The sequence below is a fragment of the Panthera onca genome, chromosome X, assembly GCF_046562875.1.
Source record: "Panthera onca isolate mPanOnc1 chromosome X, mPanOnc1 haplotype 2, whole genome shotgun sequence".
NCBI classification, from domain to species: Eukaryota; Metazoa; Chordata; class Mammalia; order Carnivora; family Felidae; genus Panthera; species Panthera onca.
Window position 1 is genome coordinate 19,078,083 of NC_138357.1, and position 26,955 is coordinate 19,105,037.

At 48.4% G+C, this 26,955-nt stretch overlaps 1 protein-coding gene across 1 annotated transcript in view; it reads left to right on the forward strand.

Moving 5' to 3' along the window:
• GPC3 (glypican 3) overlaps positions 1 to 25,185 on the forward strand; it is a 422,702-nt gene extending 397,517 nt beyond the window's left edge. Inside the window, exon 8 of the mRNA XM_081794176.1 lies at positions 24,646 to 25,185. Coding sequence (XP_081650302.1) covers positions 24,646 to 24,815 — 170 coding nt within the window. The 3' untranslated portion in view covers positions 24,816 to 25,185. The remainder of the gene's footprint in view (positions 1 to 24,645) is intronic.
• The last annotated feature ends 1,770 nt before the right edge of the window (positions 25,186 to 26,955 follow it).

Consider the following 26,955-nt stretch of genomic DNA (forward strand, 5'->3'; position numbering starts at 1 on the left):
ATTTTGACCACATTTTTGGGAGATAAAGGCAAGGATAAATGCAAACATGAGTCAGAGAACTCAACTGGAAGAAAAGCAACAAACTGAAAGGGCCCCGCTATGGACCATTGGCCTGACTGCCAAGGAGAATGTGAGGTTGGTCCTTCACGGGCAAAATGTGCAGCTCTTTACCGTGTTCTCAGAATTGCAGGATGCTGCCCCTTAGGGTGTGATTTGACCACACCCGTACATTTGGCCATGATTTTTACGTGCTCAGGGCATTTAGTCTGTGTTGTTTCTCTTTTCTTGGAGCCATGGGAAAGGTCTAGTGGGTGAGACGGACTGGATATGCAACACTGTGCCATGGTGACATCACCATCCTCCTCACTCACCTGCTCACCAGGACGGGAGAGACAGGGTTTGCCTGGGAAACTCAGCATTCGATCCGTGGCCTGGCGCACAGTAGGCACTCACAAAGTATCTGACCAAATGGAAAGTACTTGCCTGACAAGGATGACGGCAGTGTAGGAGAAATGTTGGGGAAATACTCGTTGGCCTTTCCTCTGCCCTCTGACTCAACACAGTTCCTGCTTAGGAGTCATAGAAGTTGGGAAGGAGGTGAAGGAAGGAAGAAGCTTCCCTTTTTAGTTTTATTTTATCTTACCTGTCTCTACTCGGGAGTCAATGGCATCTGGACACACGTCAAGGTTTTTGTTTCTGTTCATCTTTCGTTACCTTGAACAAATCTCTTTCTCTGGCCTAGAAGCCAGGATTGAACTAGACCACAGGGTACACTGGTATTGCCTCCTTGGGCTCCGTGTGTCTGATAGAGGAGGTGAAACTGAGGAGATGTGGCCCTCTCTGTAGGAGGAAGAGACCTGAGACCATGTTTCGGCCTAGAGTCTGCTTGCCTTCCCCAACGCAAACCAGTTGGTCGATACTTTATTTGCACAGGACGCCCGCAGCCATCCGTGTATGTGATGTTCAGTGGTACTCCATGTGGCCTTAGGTTTTTTAGCTTAGCTGCAGCACAGCTGAAGATTTTAGGGAGGCAGGTAATGGTACCTGTACATGTATCACTTGATATCACCACCATGTTAGCAGAGTTGTGGTTGTTGTTGCTGTTGTTGTTGTTCAAAATTGAAAGCCAAAACAAGCCTTGGTGCCACATGCTATGAACAGAAGTGCCTGTGTGTACATTAGGCCTCATGTGTCCTCTCCATAGGAGGGCCACCCTGCTGGGGTCTGGAAGTAGGTGACGGTTTCTGAGCTATACACCTGAATCCATCCCTCCCTTCCCTGGCACCTGCACTCTAGAAAAATGGCCCATCCGTCTTGCTAGGAGACGCAATGTCATCCAAACAGTTGGCAGCCTTCAGAAGAATCCACCAGGCCAACAGTGCACGTCTGGGGGGGTACCATGATGGAGTCTAGTAAGCTCTACATGTAAAGCTCAGTTGTGTTTAAAAGGAAGCTCTATGGCTGGTCCACTTCTGGGCCTCCTTTTTTTGGAAAACTTAAACAGTCACTCTTCCAGTTTTGACCAACAAGTATTTATTGAGACCCCACTAATTCCAGGTTCTACGTGAGGGACTTTACATAAATGCTGTCATTTAATGCTCTCAGCAGACTCGCGAGGCAGGCAGTTATGCTCACTTGAGAGATGACAAAACCGAGGCTAAGAGATGTAAAGTGACTTTCCCAACATCTTACTGTTGTCAAGGGGTAGAGCTTGGATTTGCATTCAGGCCTCTGTCTTCCTTAAACTCTCCCTATTCTGTTTTACAGCATCTCAGGAATTCTTTTTCCTTCTTACTTCAAATTATCTTCATGGCTCAGCTCTACCAAAAAAGCATAAATCTGTTAAGGGCGCCAGAGTTACAAGTCCCTTGGCGATGGGCCATTTAACCAGCATAGCGGTGACCTTCAGCGTTTCCCAAGTTCCTCCCTGGTTAATTGCACGCAGATAAGCGTGAGTGGCAAGGCCTTACTGATGGCACAGGAAGCCTTCCTCATCTCCATTAACTTGGGAAGGCACAAGGCATGAAGAGAAGGTGCTCGGAGAGAGGGAATTCAGTTCAGCCAGGTATTTCAGATGAATTCAACAAATTTTTACTGAGCCCCTCCTTCGCGCCTAGCCCAGTGTTAGGCCTGACAGGATAAAGAGGCTGTGTGTGGTAGCACCTTCTCTTTGGGAGGAAGGAAGATACAAAAGAATCAAAGAGTTTGGACTTCATCTTATGAACAACGGTGAGGCCCTGGGGCTGTTGGAGCCGAGATGTGGCAACCCCAGAGGTATGCTTTTATTTGTCCCTGCCAGGCCACTCTGGGGGTCAGAAGTAGCACAATGGCTACAGCTGAGAAGAGCATGGGGCAGTAGGTGTTGGAAAGCCTGACTATACTCTACTGGGATATTAAAGATGTGACAGTTTCTGCATCTTTGCCTAGCACCTCCCATACATGTGAAATCCCACAGTTTAATGGAAAGGATATAAACCATCTGCAGCAACATATTTGTTTAAAAAGGAGGCACCAGCATGAAGACTTAGCAACTTTGAACCAGTTGAAAGAAGAGAATCCGCCTGATATTTTCATAGTGGTTCTATTGATTGTTCATCTTCCATTCTCCTTGTGGTTTGTGTTACTAGCATATTTGTGTTAGGTCTGCCAAAAGAAAGCGTTGCGAGAAAACAGAATTCGTAAGTCGTTACTTTAGGAACATTAACATCTAGACTGGAATTAAAGTCCCCTGTAGCTTGGGCCCGTTGACGTTCACAATTCAGTACATATGATTTTGAAAGGCCTCTTGCATCTTGAGGGCTTAGGGAGGTTGGGAATCTCCCATCCCTGTCCATCTTTTCATGGAATGCCTCAACTTGTTAGGCACCTACTGTATGCCAGACACCATGCTAAATGCTTTTGCACGTCCTCCGAGCAACTCTGCTTTACAGGTGAGGCAGCCGTGGCTCCGGGAACACGTGTAACTCGCCCCAAATCAGAGCCGGGATGTAGTAGAGCCAGTGTTGACGGCTGTGTTTTCCGGTTCCAGGTCCAGGACTTTTACCACTAGACACGCTACTTCCCTGTCAGATCTGTTTTGTACTCCTGCAGTGTGAACTGTGTGAATCATTGGGAAGGGATGAGAGTCTCTGATTTGCTCATGACGGCCCACTGCCACTTAGACAAAACCCAGGGCTCTGCAGAAATGAGGCTTGTCAGACTGTTGGACTTTGGTGAGGCGGGGAGACATGTTGAGAGAATTGGGTACTGATTGGGCAGTGCCAGCCCAGGAAGGTCGCCCTGATCAGCTATGAGATGGCATGAAGTCAACGCGTCGCTTCAGAGGATGAGGAAGGACAAGGGTGCAAGTGAGATTAAGAGGGGAGCAGAGATACGCTTGTCTTCTCAGTTTTGTCCCAGGTAGAACCATTAACAACAATGGCGGCCATCAAATTTGTTGGTGCGTACGGATCCCGGTCACTTCCGTGCGACCATCTCTCCTAAGAAACTGATGGGCTGATAGCAGCGTTCAAGGTCGATAAGTGGACCCAAACCAAACTAACAGTGGCAGGCGGCCCAAATCCTGGGCTTGATCCTAGGATTCCTCTCTTCTCCTTGACTCCTCTATTAAGTTATGAATTCATAATTTGGAATTGGCCTAACCTCTCCAGCTCATTCTTCTCCAAAGTACTTCTAGAAGCAGCCCGGGAGTGGGAAATGTCTGACCAGATCCCTACCCTGGCCTTGACGGAGGGCCAGGGCAGAGGAGCACCTCATCTTTAGAATTGAGCTAGATGTGCACAGTGGAAATAGGAAGTTGGGTTGAGTGTGGCTAAATAAAATACTCACTGATGCCTCGGCCTGGGGTCCTGGCCATAGGGGAATCACATTTAGGGAAACTTTGTCAGAAAACAAAGAGCCAAGTAAACTGAACTGCCTCAAAAGGAAAACGCAAGTATTTGAACTTGGTTATTTTCAAAAATGCCGGGTGTGCTAGTTCTTGTTGTTGTTGCTGTTGTTGTTTTTATCAGTAATGATGCTATAAAGGAGTGACAACTTGATTTATATCTGAAAATCTGGGATCTGGCATTTTAAAATACTTGCTGGAACTTTATATAGGAAAACATTTCATATTGGGACCCTGGCCGGCCAAGTTGGTGTAGCATGCAACTCTTGATCTCGGGGTCTTGAGTTCGAGCCCCACATGTGGTGTAGGGATTAGTTAAATAAGTAAAACTTAAAAAAAAACAACATTTCATAGCTTTAGTTTTAACTATTACCTGTAACTGACTCTTTATTTTCTCATTTGAGCAGAATTTAGAAGAGTGTTTTTAATGTTTTTTATGCTACGTACGAGTAAAGGTGCATATTCAAACTCAGCCTATCTAGACACAGAGCAGTTGGATTGACTTTCTAAAAAGGAAAGTTGAATTCAACGAAACAGCTCTTTTGTCTTGTGTCCATAGCATTAGATCGCCAGCTTGCCTTTTTATTCCCCGCCAAGGGTGTTGGAATCGTGTAGCCCAGCTTCATTTAATGGTTCCGAAACAAAGTTTAAGTACACCCAAACTCAGCCTTACATAATTCTTTCCCAGTCCTCTTCAGGACAGAGACAGATTTCAGTTGTCCGTTTTCTTTCTCCCCGTTCCTGACCATTTCCCTCTCTTTGGTCCGTGAACTGGGACACGTACGCGCACTACCTGTTAAATCCCTCCACGGTCCTGGAAGGCAGTGGTATTGTGCCCATTTTGCAGATTAGCCAACAAAAGCTCAGATTTAAAGGACCGTGGTCACATAGCCGGCAGGTGATGGAGGTGGGAGAAAGGTTTAGGATCCTGGGACACTCAGTCCCTCACGCAGCCTTTTCAGGATCCTAACATTCACATGGTGGTTCTGGGGTTCTAACTAATCCTGTGGAAACAGACTAGCATCTGATGAAAATGGACCTGCCCAAGCAAATTCCATCCAAGTCCTACTTTACTACATTAACAACATTACAGGTGGAGACTGAGGCACAGATGTGAGTGCGTTTATTCTTTTTTTTTTTTTTTTTTTTTTTTTAAATTTTTTAATTTATTTTTGGGACAGAGAGAGACAGAGCATGAACGGGGGAGGGACAGAGAAAGAGGGAGACACAGAATCGGAAACAGGCTCCAGGCTCTGAGCCATCAGCCCAGAGCCCGACGCGGGGCTCGAACTCACGGACCGTGAGATCGTGACCTGGCTGAAGTCGGACGCTCAACCGACTGCGCCACCCAGGCGCCCCGAGTGCGTTTATTCTTAATCTTCAGAAAATCAAGACCAGAACCTAATACCTCTACGGGGGAACTGACCAGGCTGTTTCCTTGCTTGAACGCTGCTTGGGAAGATTCTCGTGACTCCTCTGCCTGTTTGATTTCCCACAAATATCCCAAGATGCCCCAAAGTTTTTTAGGCACTATTTTTTCATTCTTTTTGTGTTCTCTCAAAGTTGAAACGGAAAGCCTCTGTGTGTGTGCGCGCGTATGTATTTTAGAGCTATGTGCTTTATGTACTGTGGCTTGAAAACCTTCCATGTTATTACGATTTTATAAATGTTTTCATATTCACCCCAGTGCCGCGGCTCATGCTTTTGTCATCAACTATAAACTGGATTTCCTAATGGGAAATGCGCTTGTTCTGGAACCATGCCAAAAATAGTCCAAAGAAGATACTTGAACTTGGCTTCCTGGAATATCTGTGATGATAAATTATCAGCTGTTCAATTAAAACCACAGAACTGATTTTTAATTCCTATTGAAATCGTTGCAGGTGCTCCGAGTTCTAGCCCTTGTCCACTTTGCATGCCTTCCCCTTAATTAACATAAAGAAATTAATGTCTTACAAGCTTCAATATTTGATGCCATATGAGTCCCGAGGATATTTAAAGGGAGAAGAAATGTAAATAGAATGAAATTCTTAAGCAAGATTACTGATATGACAGGACTAAAGAGCCTGGGAGTGTGTGAAAGTAGCTCTTTTCTTCCCTTTAATAAATCCATTACTTGCACTTGGGCATATTTTAAGGTCCTTTTCATGCTGAATCTAGAGTTGAGCATGCTTTGCATTTCAAGCTTTGTCTATGAATCAGTAGAAGCCAAAGTTATTTCTGCTTTAAAATAACAGGAGCCAGGAACAGCTAATCTCTTTTCATTCTGAGTTCCTGACATTATTTTACTGGACAAAGTTTGTGTTGGCTACAAAACAGGCCATTCATAACATCTATGAGAAGGAATTTAGGTAAGAATGGAGAGAGACTGTAGGATGTAGAAAGACTCCCTCTCCTGAGGCCATTAAGAAATTCCAAATTGGCACGGTTTTGAATAGTGACATGGCATTAGCCTTGCTAATTTCAGTAATTCAAGCTCATAGCCTCTGTTTACCAAGCTAGCAGATGCAACCTTCCCATAACTGCAGTACCGGGACAGGACGCGCTTCTCCCCCAAGGTGAGTGGATATTTTAAAATAGGTGATTGGGGGAAAGTTGAAGGGTGATCATGGCTAGTGCAGTAGCGCCTGTCAGCCGAAAACTCTTCGGAGAGTAGTCTGTGTCTTTACTCCCTCGGTCAGACCTGCCCTACGTCGTCGAGGCGAATTCACTTACCTTTTCTTTAAGCAGGAACGGGAATATGAGGCTCAGGATCTGTCACTGTCTTGTCTCATGGCATCTGACTTCTCTGTCTCTGTCTGGCTTCTAATTGTGCTCATTTCCACTCTCGGGACCGGCACGGGAACCCATCCGAGTTTGTGTGTGTGTGTGTGTGTGTGTGTGTGTGTGTGTGTGTGTGTGTTTAAGTGGGAATACATCCACTCTTCAGTTCATAAGCTGTGCAGATAAGCTGACAGATAGTTAATGGCCAAAACCCCAAGGAAAAAGGAACTCCGTTTTAAAGGAGTGTACGTTTAAAAGACATTCTCCTAAATGTCTCTTGACTAACCGGCACCTCACATCGTGCTGGAGAAATGGACAGAGGGAAATCTTCAGAGCCTCACAAGCTGAGAAAGATTGCCGAGCGTTTGAAAGGGTTTAGGGTTTCATCTGGAGACCAGCTGCACCCCACCGCGCCTGTGCTCGGATACGCGGCACGCCAGCCAGGCTGGCGGTGGAAACGGGCCCAGGGCCGCCTGCAGGTAAGGGGGGCACGGCCCGCACACCCGCACCTTTCTGCCCGGCAGGCCCTCGCTCCCTGACTTGCACTTCCTGTCAGTCAGCGACTCTGTGACCAAAGCACAGGACCCTTCCCTGAACACTCCGGATCACCAGACAGTAAGGAGGAGAGACGGACGGACGGACAGACACGTGGACCGTGGGAGGGTGGGCATTAAGGGGGGCGGGGGGCAGTGTGAAAGCTTGAGAGCCTTACTTAGGTTCCAGAGCAACGTGTCTTCAGAGGAAGGTCTCGTGGTCATGGTTTTCTCAAGCGACAAAAATAACCATGCTCGCGGAGCACGTTAAGGTTTGGAAGTCACGTTATGGAACTTCTGTCACCTAAAACGTAGCAGGACCCTGGTAGTGTTAGCAGTGTTCTCTGCTCACAGGCCGGGCGGCGAAGGGCTGTGGCTCAGGCTCCCTCAGAGCCCTCAACAGCCCCCCGCCCCCCAGCACGCTCAGAGTTGCCACAGCACGTGGTCTGTGCCTCTCTTGTGGCTCATCGAGGGCAGGCCCCGTGCCTTCTCCCGTTTCCCCTGGCCGGCCTGGCTCCCCCCGTACAACCAGGCGCGTTCCTGGCACGCACCGAGTGTCATTAATTCGTGGCACTGACCCAAGCAGACGTCACACGAAGCCTCCCAGCCCCCCGTGGCTGCCGCATCCACCACCAGTCCACTCCCAGGGCTCATTCTTGCGAACACACTGAAACCAAACTGTCTTAGAAGGACTCGGGTGATGGCAACAAAGATAAGGGCCCAGAATCGGATACATTTCAGCCCTCTTTCCCCGCCAAAGCCACCCTGGCCAGGGTTCCAAGAGGTCTCAGGGAAGGAAGCTAGAGAGGGAAGAGAAGAAAGTGAGGCGAAGAGAGGCGGGCCACTGGCCGGTGAGGAACGCCTGCCGAAGTCTGTGTTCGGCCCATTCCCTCTAAGCGCTGCCCGGCCGGCTGCCTGGGGGCTGGGGCATGAGAAAGGTGACACCAACAAAAATCAAGTTGAAAAGGAGGCCTCCTAAACTTGGTCTTAGGCTGAATGCTAAGGGAATAGATTTGAGGATTAATTTACCTTGTTGTTAGTCAAAAGGGGGCTTCGGATTTCTCCCCTGGGTGACCTAAGCTGTAATCTGTCTCTACGGCCCTCTGTTAATACTTCTTCCATTTGGGAGGAAATCACAGTGACCGGAGAAGCTCAATTTACTTCCTCTAATCTCTCGGCAGAGAAACGAAACAGACAACAGAATTTCTGCGGGACGCAGGGAGACCTGATAGGGACAAATCAATTGAAGAAAGCCATCTCTGTTTAGGGAGACCGCATCTTTAATCGTGGTAATCCCTTTAGCAAATTGCTTTCTCTGGTGACATTGCATACCTAATTGCAGTTTGCTCATTTTGATTTTTCCCTTTACGTCAGTTGCGTAGCCGCTTATGCAGTTGTGGACGCGCGGGCCGAGCAATGAACTTATTACTGGCATTAAGGATTCTCGGCCAACTGAGTCTCGGGACCAAAACGTCACCACTTTGGGAAGTGAATCAAAGGTCACCAGACAATTAGGTTTCCCTTAGCACCTCCTCAAAAGACCGCTTTTCCACCCCTTCATGATTAGGAGTCTCTTCTCTGAGAAGTTTTCGCAACATCCACCTAAAATTGTGAAAATAAAAATGAAAAAACCACAGCAAAATGGGTACGACCAGGGACTGTAGTGAAGTTTGCGTACTAGGATTTTGCTCCACAATCCAATTTCTGTGGCTTTGTGTAACAGCGCTCTTCTTGATGAACGCACTCTATTGCCAAGTGACATTCAGCGGTGGGTTACTGGACCTCCAGGTTGTCTTTATGACGCTGTGCCCAGCCAGATTTGTCATAGCTCGGAAAGCCATAGTTTGTTTCAAATGAATCTTTAAAAAAAAAAAAAAATAGCTGTTGCATTAGGGTGATAACATTCTAAGATGGTTTTTCCCTAAAGATTTCTTAATGCCGTCCTATGTCTTGATAGTCTCTGCATCATCTTTTTAAGAAAAAATACGTTAATTTCCTTTCCGTCCAATCTTCTCCAACCGGTCTTTCCCACTGTCCTGCAAGCTAGCTCCCATGCAACCTCCCTCGCTACATGCCAGCATTATCCTAGGAATCCATCTTCTAGAAATACACCAGGTATCCAAAACAGATAGTGTATGTCTGCAGATGTTCACTGTAGCGTTGTTTGGGCCAGGGAGGAAGGAGAAGCAAACTGAATGCCTCTCGGAGGGGGAACAGCTAATTGTGATATTCGTCCTGTGGGATTTCTTGCAGTCAGTAAAGGAATGGGGCCATTCTACATGTATTAATATACAAAGATTTCTCAGACGTTGTAGCATATGCATATGCATAGAAAGGACCAGTATTTCGTTATTTACCGGTAATTACCCCTGGGGAGTTATGGGAGGTGGGGGAAGTTGAAGAGGGGGCTTTCTTTGTTACTCTATCTACTCAGGTGTTGTTTGAGCCTTTTTGCTTCAAGAATGCATTCATGTGGTGAGTAGTTTAAAAATTAACAAAATAAAAGGACCCTATCCACTGAGCGGAGGATAGTTTGCATGAGGACAAAACCGGGAGGCTGCTAGTCCAGGTGAGAGATAGAGCATAATCTAAGCAGTCCCAATGCAATGGAAAGGAATTCACAAAATAGTCAGAAAACAGAATTTCCCGGATGCGCTCATTAATTGGACCCGGAGGATGAAAAACGAGGAGGAATCTAGGGAGTCTTGCAGGTTTCGGGCTTGGGCAACCGGGTGGCCAGTAAGCGGATATCACCAAACCGGGAGGGGAAGGGGGCAAGGGTAGGGGGGATAGGGTGGGAGGGCGCACCTAAGGGACTAGAGATGCTGCACTGTTTGTGGCTTGTTGGGTCTGAGTTGCCTGAGAGCCATCCAGGTAGAAATGGCCCGGGAGCAGGTAGATCTCTAGAGAGCTGTCTGAGCAAGAGAGAGATTTAGGAATCCTCAGTGATAGCTACAACCAGGGGCACTGAAGAGAACATGCGAGACGACTCGTAAAGCAAGAAGAGTGGAGGGCCAAAGCAGAGAGGAGGAAACACCCATCTTATTTAAGAAAAACAGCCTGAGGAATCCTCAGAGGAATCTGAGCAGGATCCTGAGAGGTAGAGTCCTGTCAGAAAACAAGGGGAGGCCGAGCTTCAAAATAGAGAGTGGCCAACAGTATTGGATGCTGCAAGAGAGCTCAAGAGGAAGAAGTAAAAAGACTCCATTGAAGGTTTAACTGTAAACTGGCATGAGGGATCTTACTGGGTATTGTGCTGATGAAAATGCTCTAAAATTGAATGCTGATGAGGTTGCACACCTGAATTCACTGAAACTCATTGAATCGTACACCGGCAATTTACTTGAAATGGGTGAATTGCATGGTATTTAAATAATACCTCAATAAAGTTGTTCAAAAGGTAAAAATGTAAAAAAATAATAACAATTCATCAGACTTTAGTTTGGGGCAAGCTAGTGCCAAGGGGAACTTTCCAGTCTAATCTCTTCTCCCTAACTGGTTCGGAAAACCCGGTGAAACAGAATGACAGGAATCACGCGAGATTACTGACGCTACTTCCTGATCCCCTCCCATTCTCTTGCAGTATCAGAAACTACTTTACGTTTGATTTGCGTTTCACCAAGCAATGAATATCACTACCCCATTCCCTGTCTTCCTTTGGAAAATGGGAGAAAAGTCGCTGTGTTTACTTTCATTATTTTCTTAGCGTATATTACCAGAAGAAGTTTAGGGTGCCAGGCTGTAAGGCCTCGGTTTTGATCTTTTGTTGTTGTTGTTGATTGCATTTAATGTGTTTACACGTGGCTTCTTTATTGGCCACGCAAGACCTATTCACTCTGACATGCCATCATTGATTTCCTTTTTTTCCCCTAAGTGTTTATTTAAATTCTGGTTAGTTAACACACAGTGTAGTGTTAGTTTCAGGTGTACAGTATAACGATTCAACACTTCCATACATCACCCGGTGCTCATCACGACAAGTGCCCTCCTTAATGCCCATCACCTCTTGAACCCATTCCCCACCCCCCTCCCGTCTGATGGTCATCAGTTCGTCCCCTTGAAATCCCACCGTTTATTTTATGATGCCTCTGTTATGCCTATAGCTTGACACCTTGCTCCTCTCAGCCATTTCCTTCTTCACTTGATTTGGCCGGTAAGAAGATGTATTTATGTTGGTTGACGCGCACATTCGATGTATTCTGCGGATAGGTAAAGACCACGCCAAAAATTCCTGTCCCTTCTTAGTTGTAAGGAACCGGGGCCACCCTTGACTCGACTTTTATTAAAGCATTCGTTTCTTGCTAGTTGCATCTTCTTTTTATTTTGGTTTAACATCTTCCTGCTGCTTTTTCGACTCCTCCTTAGTGATCTGGCTGCCCCACTCTTTGTAGTAGAACGTTCCTTGTTACATCTTTATAGCTGTGGGTTTGGGCCACTTGGCATCTTTTTACCTTTCCTGGCCTCCCTCTGGACTTGCCTACTTTGTTCTAATGCCCACAGAGCTATTTGTATGAGGACCATCCAGCTTTTTCTCCTCAGCTGCCTTCCCCCTGGGTCCTTCAGACTTATGTCCTAATCATGTGCCCAGAATGGCTTTTCTCCATCTGATGCCTCTTCTTTTCTTCCTTTGGATCCTGGTACCGTTACGTAGCCGCACTGAGCAAGATGTCTACCCCCTGCACGTTACTGCTAATTATCTTCTATTGGTAGGGAAAAAATTCAGTGTAAACATTTCCTGAGTTCCTTGCTTCACCTTCTGCAGAGGCGGTGACCTCTTTGGCCACCCCGTACCCTGTACGTGCATTTCATATTGCCTGATAAATATTCACACTGCTCCCTTAAAATTATGTCTTGGTCGATAGCTCCTTGGCGCAAACGTAAAGCCCTCCTCTCTAAGCTCGCCATGGTCTCCAAAAGACGGCATCCCTTTCTTTGGGAGAGGTTCCAAAGATGCCTCTTTAGATTCCTCTCCACAGAGTATCTGTGTCAAAGGGAGGAATGCAAAGGTCACTTTGACCCTGTCCCTTCACCCTTTTCCCTGCCACGAGACCTCTAAAGACCGAAATGAAATCCTAGAACCTCAGGGCTGGAAGGGCCACTGAAAGCGATTTAGCTTCACCCTCATTCCATGTTTGAACCCCTTTACCAATATCTCTACCAGATGGCTGTCCAAGCTCTCCTGGACCACCTCCAGAGATAGAGCTCACTGTCTAGGGGCAGCCTGTGCAATTTTCAGATTGCACTAGCCGTTAGAAAGCTCTTTATTGAAGCCCAAACCATTTTCCCCTGGGGAGAAAGACAAGGCCGTGAAATAGCAGCAACTGAACCGGCGTGGCGGGGCGCCTGGCTGGCTCCATCAGCGGAGCGCGCGACCCTTGATCTCAGGGTCGTGAGTTCGAGCCCCACGTTGTGTGTAGAGATGACTTAGGATAAAATGGCGTGGCTATGGAGCCGGAAGATTCTGAGATAGAGAAGGGAAATCACAGAGAGGGCATGAGTTGAGGGGATCAGGCAGGACCAGAGAAATGGCGCTGAGCGGTGACCGGGTGGGATTGAAAGGTTAAGGAAGGGGGTATTGGAACTGCTTCTAAAACAAATGGAACCCTGGTGAGAGGCTGAAATCAAAGTGGGAAGGAACAGAAAAGCATCTTTACGATTCAAAGCCCATCTGAGGATCCCACCCTTGCCCTTTGCCTGAGGATATGGAAAACGTCACAGTGGAGACCGGAGACCGTGGGAGTGGAGCGGTGACTAGACAGAAGAGGAGAGAATACTTGGACACGGGAAGAGTTTAAAGAGCAATGGGGAGGGAGGGCAAAGTGACCGGAGAGATGGAAGAGGGGGAAAATGAAAACATGGAACTTTCAGGTTAAGGAATTGTATTTCTCCCCGTGCCACCACGTCATTGTATTTTCCTGGCAGCGATCCCACAGACCTCTGCGAGGGGAGAGGGTGCCGGCGTGTGTTCCTGCAGGGACTGAAGGCTTATTGCTGCGACCTGTTACAGCCAGGCAAGAAGACGAAGCTGTATTTTGACGTCACACAGCCAGGCGCTGACATTTCCATCACCGGCAGCCCCTGGGCTTGGGCATCGGTGGTGATGTAAAGGGCAGGGTGTGGCCCAGGGGTGGGTGGATCTGGAGGCAGAGGCCGGCGTCAAAGGTATGGGAACCCAGTCGTGAAGTTTCCAAGCAAGAAATAAACGGAACCCGCTCACCAGAAAACCCGGTTCCTGCCCAGCGTGGCACACGGAATGCCGGCGTGTGTCAGCTGCTCACATAGCAGGGCATCAAGTTCCAGGCAGCAAAAGGGAATGAGAAAGTAATCTTTGTAGATCCCAGCCACCCTGAGCGCAGTGAACTGATGCTGGGGGTAATGAGAACTGGCTGTTGTCGGAAGGGCTTTGGAATCCAGGGGTCAGGGTGCGAGCCCTGCCATTTGCTTCCTGGGCCACCCCGCCACTGGCCTTGCCTTTGTCTTGTCTTCACCGTGGCTCAGCGGGACTCTTTCCCTTAGGGAAATCATCCGTTAGTAAGGATAGACTCTTCGGGAAGGGAGTCTGCCAAGCTAGTAGCCCTCGGTAGACTGAGGACAACGTGTGTGTGCGTCCCGCCGTTGATTCGTGCATTCATTCAGTCGGTCAGCTAACAAGCGTGTGTGTAAGCATCTGTGCTAGCCAGGTGCTGTGTGGCAGCTACAGGGAGGAAAGAGATTGATTTCTTGCTTTGATAGGGCTTATGGTCTAGCTAAGGACAGGAGCGTAGAAATCACTAACTTTCCTATGAGACAAATTGAAAGGAATGCCATAATAGAAATGCAATCCAATTAATAGCCAGAGAGAGAGGTGATTAATTTTGGCTGGGGCGAGATGAGAAGGCTTCCTGGAAGAGGTATCATGTAAGCTGAGACCTGAAAGAGAAAAACAGAGAGAGAGAGAGAGAGAGAGAGAGAGAGAGAGAGACTGAGACCATCCCAGGCTGAGGGAACAGCACGGAGAAAGACATGGAAACTTCAAAGAACTTGCCTTTTCCAGCAAATGAATGGGACGGTATGACTACACTCCATGGTACTTGGAGAAATATATGGGCAGTTGAAACTAGAAAGCAAGACGAGATGAGATGGAGATGTTCATAAATGCCATGCTAAGGAAATAAGACTCGATCCCACATCCAGTAAGGAGCCATCGAAGGATTCTGAGGAAGAGAGAAATGTGACTCAACCCATGATTTAGGAAAAAGCATGTCGTCTTGTTCCTGCCATCCCAGAATAGAATGGTCTTTCCTGGATAGCGGTGGGCCATTGGATTGGAATGGGTATCGTATTTAGCTGGGATGCCGAGGACTCCAGGGAGGTGTGGAAGGGGAGAGGGGCCGAAGGAAAAGAGAGAAATGGCCAGCGTCCAAGGACAGAGGAGAGAGCGCCTGTGTGGGTGTGGGATCAGGTACTCCCTGACAGTCCAGACCTAAAGATGGGAAGGTAAGAAGATGGATCCAGGAGGACAAGGTGTTCTTCCAAGTAAATTGGGGGGAAAGTAATCTCAATTCCCCGATCCCATTGATGATGATGGAGGCATTTCACAACTGGAGAGATTTTGAGGAAGAAATTCAGGTGGAACAACTTAAGGAAGGTTTTCATCTGTCATTTGGAAGGACACCTGCCTGCTGATGACTTCTGGCCTGCAATGTTCCCACATCCAGGCTGAGTGTTTTCAGGGACTGGAGCCATTTTGACCCATTGGCTCTTGTACCCATTTTCTTTGCTGTTGGGCATTGACAGGACGTTGCAAACATTTTAGTTCTCAGGTACATTTTTTGGCAAGATCCACCGTGGCTTATTAAAAATGGAATATTACTAAGCTTTGGGTTTTCCCATCTAAGTATGTCTAAAGCTTTACCCCAAATGCCATCACAGTGCTTTTCATTGAGCATCTTGGAGCCTGGGCTTCAAGGTACCATAAGGCCCCTCCCTCTCCTGACACCTAGCCAGCAATTGGATGTGGCTACAATAAGAGACATTTTGTGTTTTCCTTCTATGTCCTCAAAGCCCAGTGACGCATACCTCTGTAGCTGCATCGTGCCTGACATTTATTTTATAAACAGAGCTCCGTGAATCTAAACCATTAACTGCTTTTTTAAGTAATGAGGCCAGAGTGCATCCTTTAATTGATTTTTTTTTAATATGGTTTAGCAGCTTAGCATCATCTGTGTGAGCCACAAAAATAAATGTAATCTTGCTGAGATGGTATACAAATTTCTCTTCAGCAATTGGTCTCCAGTGAAAATCCTTGACAAAAGCTCCCCTTTTCCTCCATTCCCAGTTGAGGAGCCACATCTGCAATTCTAGGGTAGTGTTAAATATCCATTCAATTTCATTCTTCTGGACAACTTGACTTTCTTTTTCCTTTTTTGTTTTTTTTTTTAACATTTATTTATTTATTTTCAAGAAACACAGGGCGTGAGCAGGGGAGGGGCAGAGAGAGAGGGAGACACGGAATCCGAAGTGGGCTCCAGGCTCCGAGCTGTCAGCACAGGGCCCGACGCGGGGCTCGAACTTACGAACCGTGAGATCATGACCTGAACCGAAGTTGGCCGATTAACTGACTGAGCTATCCAGGCGCCCCTGGACAACTTGACTTTCAAAGCACTGAAGGGGTATCATTGGGGGGTGGATGCTGTTGTTATAGGGTACATTCACACACTCACCCCTCTCCGAAGTAAAACACTAGAGTTGCAATGCAAGTCCCTTCAGGAACTGGCATGTGCCCCAAACGCCACTGTCTTTTGGTTTCTATAGTTTTTTTCTTTTAATCGTGGTAAAATATGTGTAACATGTAAAGTATTAAGTGTGCAATTCAGTGACATTAATTACATTCAAAATGGTGTGCAACCATTACCACTCTTTCCAAAATTTGCTTATTCTGCCTATTTCTATTTCATGTCATGGAGTCATAGAGTGTGTAGTATTGTGTGACTGGCTTTTCACTCAGCATGTCTTCAAGTTTTACCCATGCTGCGGCACGTATCGGCACCTCGTTCCTTTCGATGGCTAAACGATATCCGTCGTATGAATGTGCCACCTTTTGTTCGTTCATCCACCGATGGACACGTGGGTTGCTTCCACCCTTTGGCCATCGCGAATAATCTGCCATAGACATGGGTGTGCAGGTATCTGAGTGTCTGCTACACGCTGCCCGTGTAGCAGGGATAACAAGAATACGGCATTTCCAAAAGCCGTCTCGAGTTGGCGCTCTGGAGGCACCTTCTGACGAGGCGTGGCGGCACAGACGAGTTAGGTATTGTGACAGGATACCTCAGGCCCCGTCGGGGTGACGGCACCTCGTTGCATTCACTCTCAAACTTCTCCGAAGGCCGATCAGCGTTCAGGGAACCCGTAGTACCTCCCGCTCTCTCCTCAACTCAGTACTGTCTGGTTTTTCACCCAACCACCCTACTGAGCGTCTCTCGGCAATCTCCTGGAACCATCTGGTTGACACATCGGGTAGCTGCTTCTTAGTCCTTACTTTGCTTAACCTCTCAGTAAACAGTGGGCCATGCCACCCCTCCCCTCTTTCCAACGTTCTCTTCCCTTGCCTTCTCGAAGCCCGTTCTCATCATCTTTTCCCCTGGAGCTTGCAGAGCAGTGTCTCTGTCCCATGGCATGATGTAACTTCTCCTGTGGGAAGTGAAGGCTTTGATGAGGTATGATTCCCGTGGAGCCGTCAGGCAGCTTCGGGTCAGAAGGATCTGTCAACATGAGATCCGCAGAAGGCGGCGGTAATTCTGGGGCTGGCTTAGGAGGGCCAGCGCCCACGCCACCCACTCGTACTATCAGGGTTTCTAGGACACGGTTGTTCTGCTGCTGGGAATGTGACTTGACTCATGATGTACCTAGAGAGGCACGGTGGTGGCCCCTGTCACGATCAGATTCTGTAGTCAAATGGTTTAATTTCCAAAGGGGTTAAGTGATATTTTCGTTTCTCCCTTTCTTAATGGCTCATGGCGGAAGCGAAGCATCGGTAGCCGTCGAACCTCCTGGAAACCGTTTTGTATCCATAAACTTAGCAGTCTGAGCCCCAGTTAAGGGCAGTTACCGTGGCGTTCCTCTCAACAAGGAAGTTGCCGTAGAAAAGCCTACCTGAGGTCATTAATTAGGAGTATGTGAATCCAAGCGTCCAGCTTTGAGTACTGTACGAAGCCCGGATGACTCAAGTATCCTCACAGTGCTTTGAAGACCTTCCAACGGAAGCACCCCGTACATGGGTGAACAGAGCGGACGCCCGTTCCGGAGGACCTCGGACATGACCCGAAGGTCCTAGTAAACGTGAAATAATGTATGAAGTCTTAAATGCGTTTGCAAACGGTACATTTCTTTTTTGGTTTTTTTCTTTTTAATCTATTTATTTATTTTTGAGAGACCGCGAGAGCGAGCAGGGGAGGGTCAGAGAGAGAGGGAGACGGAGTCCCACACAGGCTCCACGCTGTCAGCACAGAGCCCGACGTGGGGCTCCCTCTCGAAAACTGTGAGATGGCGACCTGAGCCGAAATCAAGAGTTGGATGTTCGACCCGCTGAGCCACCCAGGCGCCCCGTGCATTGTTAGTCTTCTACTCCATCATACGGCCGTGCGTGGTTTAGTATAAGATGGTGTGCTTTTCCCTCCCGTATCTTTAGGGAAAAAAGCATGCCATGGCTTTGTGTACCCACAGCCTGCTGCAGTGTAACCTGAAGCCACAGCTACCCCAGATCGAGCGACAGGAGCCACCGTAGGAGAGGCCACGCCTCTACTGATGGGGAAAGCCACCGTATTTTTCCACATCCCATCATTGTGACTGAGGACGTTGGCAGCTGGCCCGGGCTGTCGGAAATGCAGTGAGCATCTCCTCGCCCAGCCCTCTTCCAGGAGAGGCCGCTGGGTTATTCCCAGAACTTACAGTCACTTCGCACACAAAATGGGCAACTCACTTGCGCGCTGCGAAGGCGTATCGTGAAACGGGCCCGTTCCGAAAGGGGTCCCAGTAGACCAGTTAAGACCCGGAGGCCCCCAAATGGGCCGGCTTCCCCCTGCCCGACCTGCGAAGCAGAAAACCTAGACTCCCGGAGGCCCCCGGGGTCATGAACAAAGTCGCTTTCTTCCGCTTTCAAACCCAGGTGGTCGTTCGGCACCCGAAAGCTCACAGAGGAGCGGGGCTCGAGGTGGCGGGACGGAGGATGGCGTTGACGGGAAGGGCGAGGAAAAGCAAGATGGGTCCGGGATTCTCCAGCGAGTGGCAGCGCCCGAGGGCGGCCGTGAGTGGGCGGCGGAGTGAGCAGTAGCGCGGGGAGCACGCTTTGTGCCGACGTTTCCCCGCTTTTAGCGTCCGGGGTCCGCCAGGCGACGGGCCGAAGGTTTCACACGGTCCTGCCTCGGGAGCCAACCGTGCACGGCAAGCGCGAAGCGCGGGGATGGCGGCGTCGCTCCGCTGCTCCGTCGGGGCCGGGCTGAAGCCATCTGCCGCCGCAGGCTTGGCAAGGAAGAGCCCCCCCCAAGCCTGGCTCAGTGGCAGCGCTCTCTCCCCTGGAATTTTGATGGCAGCTCTCCTTCCAGGCTGCCCTGGGAGGCCCGCCCGCTGGCGCGGGCGAGGCCCGGCAGCGGCGTGCTGCTGTCCTCGGGGGCCCGTGCGGTCCGAGGGTGAGCGTTTGCGTCCCGTTACGCACTCGAGACCCCAGCGGCTTCGGAGGAGCCCGCGGGCTTGTCTCACTGGCCGACAGATCTTCCGGCGCCGCCCGTGCGCGCCTGCTCGGTGCACCCCGGGGTCCGGCCACTTCTCCCCCGAAGCTTCGCGTGTCCTGGCTTCAGCACCAGTCGTTACGCCAGGATTCAAAGAAAACCGCGGTCCGGCGCACGTCTGTGTATTGCCGGCGTCTCTTATGCAAGGTTAGATCGGCTCAAGCAGAAGGAGGATGCAGAATTTGGTAGCCGAGGAACACCACCAGAAAAACTCACATCCGAAGAGAAGCGGCTTGCTTATGGAGGTTCTGCTGGGGACAGAGCCTCTTGGCTGGTGTGGGTAGAGGGAGGACGGCAGCCTGCCGAAGACCGTGTCCCCCACTTGGGCCCCGGGAGCACGGTGATCGGAGGGAAATAAAACCAGAAGGGAACGGAGAGTTCATCCGGTCCAGCGCCCTGATTGGGGCAGAAGGAATGGCAGACGCTCAGAGTAGAGGGAAATGAGTTGCCAAAGGAGAACTAGTCAAGACAGTGGCTGAGCCAGGGCTCCAGACTCTGCGGGTGGGACAGCCTTTCTTAGGGACTCCACTGGGCGACTCTGAGTAACTAAGGCTGGAGGGTTCCCCACTGAGTGCTTTGCGCAACTCAGAAAAACTTTTCAACGCAAAGCTCAGCCCTTCATGACTGACAGCTGTTGTAAAGGGATTATCTAGGGGCGCCTGGCTGACTCAGTCAGTAGAGCACGTGACTCTTGATCTCGGGATTGCGAGTTCAAACCCCACACTGGGTGTAGGGTTTACTTAGGAAAAGAAATAAATGAAGAGATTACCTAATCTGCAGCACTAAGGAGGGCAAAATGAGAGTCAGAGCTGAGTGTGTAATTAGTACAAATTGTTGGCTCTACCCTCTAGGTGTAGTTAAAGTGATTACACATAGAAGCCAGTTTCTGGGTTTAGCGTGAGATCTCCTCGCTGGCCTAAAACGTTTCACCGACAATCAATCGCATGGTAGAAACAATTTGTGTGCGTTTTCTAGTATGTACCTAATAGAGCAAAGATATATTCTGGAAAATCACTGATAAACGAAGACATGAATGATTGAAAAGAGAATGGTTTAAGGGGTGCCTGGGTGGCTCAGCTGGTTAAGCATCCGACTTTGGCACAGGTCATGATCTCATGGTCCGTGGGTTCGAGCCCCATGTCGGGCTCTGTGCTGACAGCTCAGAGCCTGAAGCCTGCTTCGGATGCTGTGTCTCCCTCTCTCTCTGCCCTTCTCTCTCTGTCTCTCTCTCTCTCAAGAATAAATAAGCATTAAAAAATAATTTAAAAAGAGAATGATTTCAAATGATTGTCATAATAGATCTAGTTTGTAGCAAAATGAGAAGGTTTTGGTATGGTGTAGATTTAGCTCTTTTGTAGGTTTGGTTTTTTTAAGTTTATTTATTTGGAGAGGGAAAAAGAGTGCATGCATGTGCACAATGGGGAGGGAAGAGAAAGGAAGCGAGAGAATCCCAAGCAGGCCCTGATGTGGGGCTCGAACCCACAAACCGCGAGACCATAACCTGAGCTGAGATCAAGAGTCAGGTGCTACTGAGCCACCCAGGTGCCCCACTCTTTTGTAGGTTTTTTTTTTTTTAATTGTATCTGCTACTGGCTGATCTCCAGATAGTTTTTCCACAGGCTTCTTGTGTTTTCTAAGATGTCTGACAATCTCTCCCACTTAGGGCTGTCCTACAAACCGTTAACAATGATCTTCCTAAAAAACACAGATCAGACTGTGATTTTCTTACTTTTATTTTTTTTTATTTTTATTTTTTTTGATTTTCTTACTTTTAAAAACCTTCAGTGGCTCCCTATTGCCCACAGAGTGAAGTCTTAGCATTCCCAATCCATCATGATTTGGCCCTTACTTGTCCTTCCTGCCTTACCTCTCTCCCCCTGAGCATGCCCTACCTGCACTCCCTAATATTGGTGGTTTCGCTCAAGGTGAACCCCCTGCCGGAAATGAATGACCAACTCATTCAGCTCTGCCGTAGTTCCATCCATCCTTCGTGGTGTAGATTATATCCCAGTTGTTCTGAGAAGTCTTCCCAGATCCTTCTATTTGGAGATGTCTCTCCCCAACGTATTCTGCTTGTGCCTCTATCTGAGCCCTCATGACCTTCTGCCAAGTATCTGGTTGGTTTGTGTATTAGTCTGTTTTCCTTGCCAGAGGGCGGGATTCCTAAAGGCAGGCACTAAGTCTTTCTCCAACCTTCTAGCTCAATGCTTGGGACCTTGTAGGCTACCATTAAGTTTGTTGAATTAAACTGGATTATAACCCCCCCCCCCATCCAGGGTTGTCCACATTCATCTTTTTTTTTTTAATTTTTTTTAACGTTTTTTTATTTATTTTTGAGACAGAGAGAGACAGAGCATGAATGGGGGAGGGGCAGAGAGAGAGGGAGACACAGAATCAGAAGCAGGCTCCAGGCTCCAAGCCATTAGCCCAGAGCCTGACGCGGGGCTCGAACTCACAGACCGTGAGATCATGACCTGAGCCGAAGTCGGACGCCCAACCGACTGAGCCACCCAGGCGCCCCTGTCCACATTCATCTTTGACCAAAACTGGTCTTTCCTCTATCTCCTATAATGCTTCATCGTCATACTAAGCTGTCCCCTTTGTCACTAATCTCCATGATGGTGGCCCAGGCCCAGAATGTGTCTTTGGTGAGACTCGCATCAATGTAAGCCATAAAAGCCCAGCCGTAGGGTTGCTGCTGTTAGACGGGGAGCCTCACGAAACCTTTAGCCACAGCTTCGGAAGCATACAGAGGTATTCCGAATATTCCCAGGGGCCCTTTGGAGATGGAAAACTCAGGCCAGCTTTGTGCTTGGGGAATCGAATAGCCCTGACCATCATTGCTGATTTCTTCAGAGAAATAGAAGTGACATAATTTCCATTTTCGGTCCTCAAACCAAGAGCTCTTTTCAGAATTGCACAAAGCTTAATAATGCTACTCAAAAAAGTATGCGATCACTTTCACGTGGAAACACTGGACTCTTCTCACGCTTTTGAGAAGTTCTCTTTGGCAGTACGTATTTTCCTAATCAAGGTGGATTTTTTTTTTTTTCAAGAAACAAATACATTGCTACTTAAATCGCTACAGTCTATTTGATACACAAAATTGTTCAAGAGGTGGCATAGCTTCGTGTGAAGTTTCAGAGTCAGACCTGTGTTCAAATAGCACCTCTGTCACTTACCAGCTGTGCAGATATGGGCAAAAAAGTAACCTGGGTTGGAGCTTCCTCATCAGTAAAATGGGAATCATAATGGCTACCTTGCAACACTGTTGAGGAGGTTAAATTAAATGAGATAACGTATGTAAATATCTTAGTACAGTGCCTGGCACACAGTGAGGACTCACTAACTGGTAGTCCTTTTTATGATTCCCAAACAAAGGGTCCAAGAGATAAAAATAACAAAAGAGGTCTTTGGTGGCACAGGAGATTAGAAACTACCAGACTTGGCGTCTGCCGGGCTTACCGTCACTGCTCTAGTACACGAAACCGTTCAGTGTTCCCGGATTATTTGAAGAGCAAAACAAATAGCACAGGGGCCCGGTGGTAACATTAATAGATGTTGTTTCATCTTGACGTTGGGCAAAGGGAATATCCGGAAAAGGAATCTGGAGGCAAGGCTCAGAGTTCTGTCATTCAGGTCAACCCTAAAAATACTCCCCTGCATTTAAGTTGAGAAGTTGCCTTGAGACTCAAGGCTGCGCTTTCAACAGATAGAGCCATATGTGTTCTCAGCTTTGGTGAAATCCGATCATGACCTGAGCCCGTGCTGACCTCGGCCTTGCCTGTGTGCTCTGCATAGTTCAGCTTTCAGAGAAAGACGTCTGACCTCCAAACAGAGCACTGCTCTTTGTTTTTTTCTTCTTTTTATTTTCTTTGTATGTATTTATTTTACAGGGAGAGGGAATCCAGATTATAGTCTGGTGAGTCGCTTTTCCCTGGGTAAGAGGGTTCCCTGGAAAATTGGATTTGAGTTCTTACTGGCCCTCAAGGCAAAAAACTTTCTCAGCTTTAGAGAAGCAGAATGTAGTCAGATTCATATATGTGAAAAGTTTCTTCGTACGGCAATGAAAAGCAAGTGTACTTAACAACAAAACAGAAACATTGTATCAAATATGATCGGCAAAGGATTCAATAAAATATATATTCCAACGAATAGGAAAAACCTTAATACCTGTCAGATAAAAAGGCAAAGGATATGAACCGTTAAGCGTTAAGAAACGTAACTAGTAAACTAAGGCAGAGAAAAAGTTGATCTGTGCAGCAATCAAATACATACAATTAATGAAACCTTGATATATCATCGAATGCTGACCACGTTATCTTTTTGCAAATGAGGCCGGTAAGTCGCTTTTCTCATCATTGCCGGTGGCATTAGAAACTACTGTAGCCCTTTTGGAGAGGAGTGTTGCAGCCTGTGTAATCCCCCCTGGCTTTGATCACCTTGACCTTGCTGCCTGCTCTAACCATTGCCAGCTTCAGAGCAGCCCCGGGCCCTGGCGCTGCTCTGCAGGCATCCTGGACCAGCTGAGTCCCCACACTGTCTTCCTGTGACTTACTGTTTCATCCCTTGTAAGAGGAGCTCTTCCTTCCCCTTCCTTCCTTCCCTCTGTAGAATCCCAATCATTTCCTCTGTGCCTTTTGCTCTGCATCTCAGTGTCCCCAAGGGATCTTTCCAGCTCCGCTGGCCACAGGACAGTTGGCTGCTGAGGGCACTCACATCGCATCACCTTCCCAAGCTATTGGAATAGCCACATTGGCAACAGAGTCTAGAAAAGCCATGGGAGTAGAATTGAGTTCTAAATCTGGAAAAGCAAATCTGAAAGAAACTGACCTCTGCTCCAGGGTTGGCCGTCTTGAATTTCCTGATACACCATTATCTACTCAGATTTGCCTTCTGAGAGATGTTCAAATTAGGCCGACGTCAACATCCCAATTTCTTTTTCAGAATCGTGAGCATATCTCATAAATGGTGGGTGGTCAAAGAAGGAAAGCCCTTGCCCCTCAGCCTCTCCTTGGTCTTTGCTTAGTATCAGTTTAAATCCTATGCATTAGATTGATTTTGCTGTGTGTGTGTGTGTGTGTGTGTGTGTGTGTGTGTGTGTGTGTGTTTTGAGGGGTGGCATAAAAAGACGACCGCAAAGATCGGAGAAGAAATATTTGGGAAAAATAAAACAACTTTTAATGGCAAACTACACTGTCTCGACTCTAATTCAAGCAAGGTTCCCAGGAGAAAATCTATGGGGCGCAGGGCCCAGGAAAGGCACACTGGGGGTCTGCAACATCTCCCAGCCCTCTGACACATGTACACACAAGGGCACACACATAGTCACCCCCCACCCCCCAGCACCTTACATTTTAATACCGGTGAGATGTGGTGAAAATGACCTTTCAGCACAGCCTTGCCTGCGGGGAGATGTTACAAAGTGCCAGTGTGACCCCTTGGGTGTGAGTGGAGCCAAAGCGGGGGGAGGGGGGAGAAGTCAGCCTCTCCCCGTTGGTGTGACCTCTGCAAAGAGCCCCTCTAGCCATCCCCTTCCGCTGGGGGGCCGCACCACCCCCCGGCACCTCCCCATCTCCTGGCAGCCATGCTTTCCACGAGAGCTGAGGCATCCCAACATTCCAGACAGATGCTGGAGTCACGGCTGGCCCACAGCTGATGCTCTCCTGTATTTCACCTTCTTCTTTTCTTTCGGCAGAACTGGCTTACGATCTGGATGTGGATGATGCTCCTGGAAACAAGCAGCACGTGAATCAGAAGGACAATGAGATAGCGGCCTCTCACAACCTGGGGAGCGGCCACTTCCCCCTGAAGGTTCTAACCAGCTTGGCGATCTGTGTGGCGTGGTTTTTCTTCCCGGTGCACTGACTTCCTAGTGCACCGCACACGTGCTGCCCTTCAGCACCCTGTGTTCCCCCCCTAGAAGGGGACCCACCTTCTTCTTTTTTTCTATTTTTTTATCTTGTATACCTCCTCCGGCCATTAAGTAGAAGACTAACCGCGTGTGACGTTTTCGAAAATCAAATGGCGTCTTTGAGGAAGGTAAATTTTAGTGGTAGTGTAGATCGTCTTTTTGCAAAGAAAAAAAAAAAAACACTCAAGTTGTGCCAAATTATTTTCCTATGTTTGGCTGCTAGAACATGGTTACCATGTCTTTCTCTCTCCGTCTCTCTCTTTCTCTTTCCCTTTGCATGGATTTCTTTGGAAAAAAAAAATAATAAATGCTCAAATAAAAGTGCCTCGGGTGTTTTTTGTAAGCCCGTGTACACGGCGACCGTGTGGGGATTCTCCTCCTCCTCACCCAGCTTTCTGTTCGGCAGGGGAAAATCCCATCAGGTGTCAGTGAGGTCCTTCGGCCCCACCTCCTTGCCCACCTTTTGACTGGGTAGGAGTCCTGGCCCCCGGCCCCAGTCAGAGCCGCCCCTGGCAAAACACTCCCGGTGCATAATCTGCACGTAGAAATCTTGGAGTGTCGTAGAGTATGTTTCTTGCCTTTGAGACCAAAGGTGTCCCAGAAAGTTCCTATCTCCATTGACAAATTTCCCTCTGCTGAAAAAGCTTTGCCCAAAGAGAAACCCTCTGTGTGACTCACGTACAGTCACGTGATCAACATTCTCCCTTCCCCTAACCCAGAGACACGGGTCCGGGAAATCGTAACGGCGCAAAGACACGATTCCCCAAGCCTCTCTGCTGTTGTCTCAGGCTTACTCTCTGTCACCCGTGTCCGGGGGCCGCCACGTGACAGGCCCAGCACCTGCCCTGGCTCAGGTTGCAAAGGTTGGCACCAGGAAAGCCACGGTGTATAGGAAGCAGCCGCGTTCACTCTTGGCCACAGGCGGCTTCTTCAACACCTGTTTATTCAACAGCTAGGTTTCGGGTCCCCATTGCGTGTCAGCTACCGTACCAGATGCTGGAGACGGTAGAACGCCGACGATGCGATCCCTGTTCTCCCGCAGCAAAAGGTCTGATGGCCGTGCTAACTTCAGTACCTGCTCCCTGTCCGTCGTAGGCCGGTATGACAACTTGGCAGCTGGTCTCCACAAACGCAACGTCACGGGCGATAATGGCCCAGGTGTCGAGGTTTAGACGTTCTGCTGCCAGGGCACCTCGGGGATCCCCAACTTGCCGCTGTTACGATGCCTAGCGTCTTGCCCGTTTAGCCAGCTCAGCTCGACGGAAACGTTATCGATTCTTTCTCGTGAGCAGAAGCTCAACTCCTCCCTGAGGGCAAGGACAGGAGGAGCCGAATGAGTATAAAGGATAAGAGAGGCTGAGACACGGCCAAGGAGCACGAGCAAAGATCAAGGAAGGGACCCGAGAGTCCCCTTTGAATCTAGAAGCTGGTCCCAGCCAGGGTCTCCAATCTCCATCCCATGGCAAGAGGTCACCGTGCGGGACGCAGGAGGCGTAATCTCTCACGACTTCTCGTCCCCCCTCGTCCTGCTGTCACCAACACACTTCTGTCAGGGTCTCCTGAGGACCCCAGGCCTCCATTATTTATTTTCATCCGTTGCAGACATTTTCACAAACACAAATTGGAGACGTTGGGTGCAGCGTTTCCTTCGGTTGCTTTGGTCGTGGACCACGATCAGTTGTATTTGTGAATCTGGTTTCAGTGATTTGTAGCAGCTGGTAAGACTGGAAAGGGAATTATCTTTTTCAAACCATCATTATTTCTGTGTCTGAACGGGATTTGTAGGAATCTTTGTTCTTGGATTCAGGAAACCCGAATACTGCGAAGGTTTCCTCCTCGGACTCAGAGTGCGATACTATAACACCAGACCGGAAGAAGGAACCAGAGCTGACTTCTCGCCTAATAACGGCCCCTTCTGCAGGAAGGCTTTTATTTAATGTGGTAAAAATAATTTGTGGTTCTGAGGCCAGGTTTTATGCCTGTGAGCAGGAGAGGACTGTTGTAAAGTCCATTCTTCCTCTCTGGGAGATGAAAGGAATTGTCAGCTTTTATTTTTTTTAAGATTTTATCTTTATGTAATCCCTACACCCAACG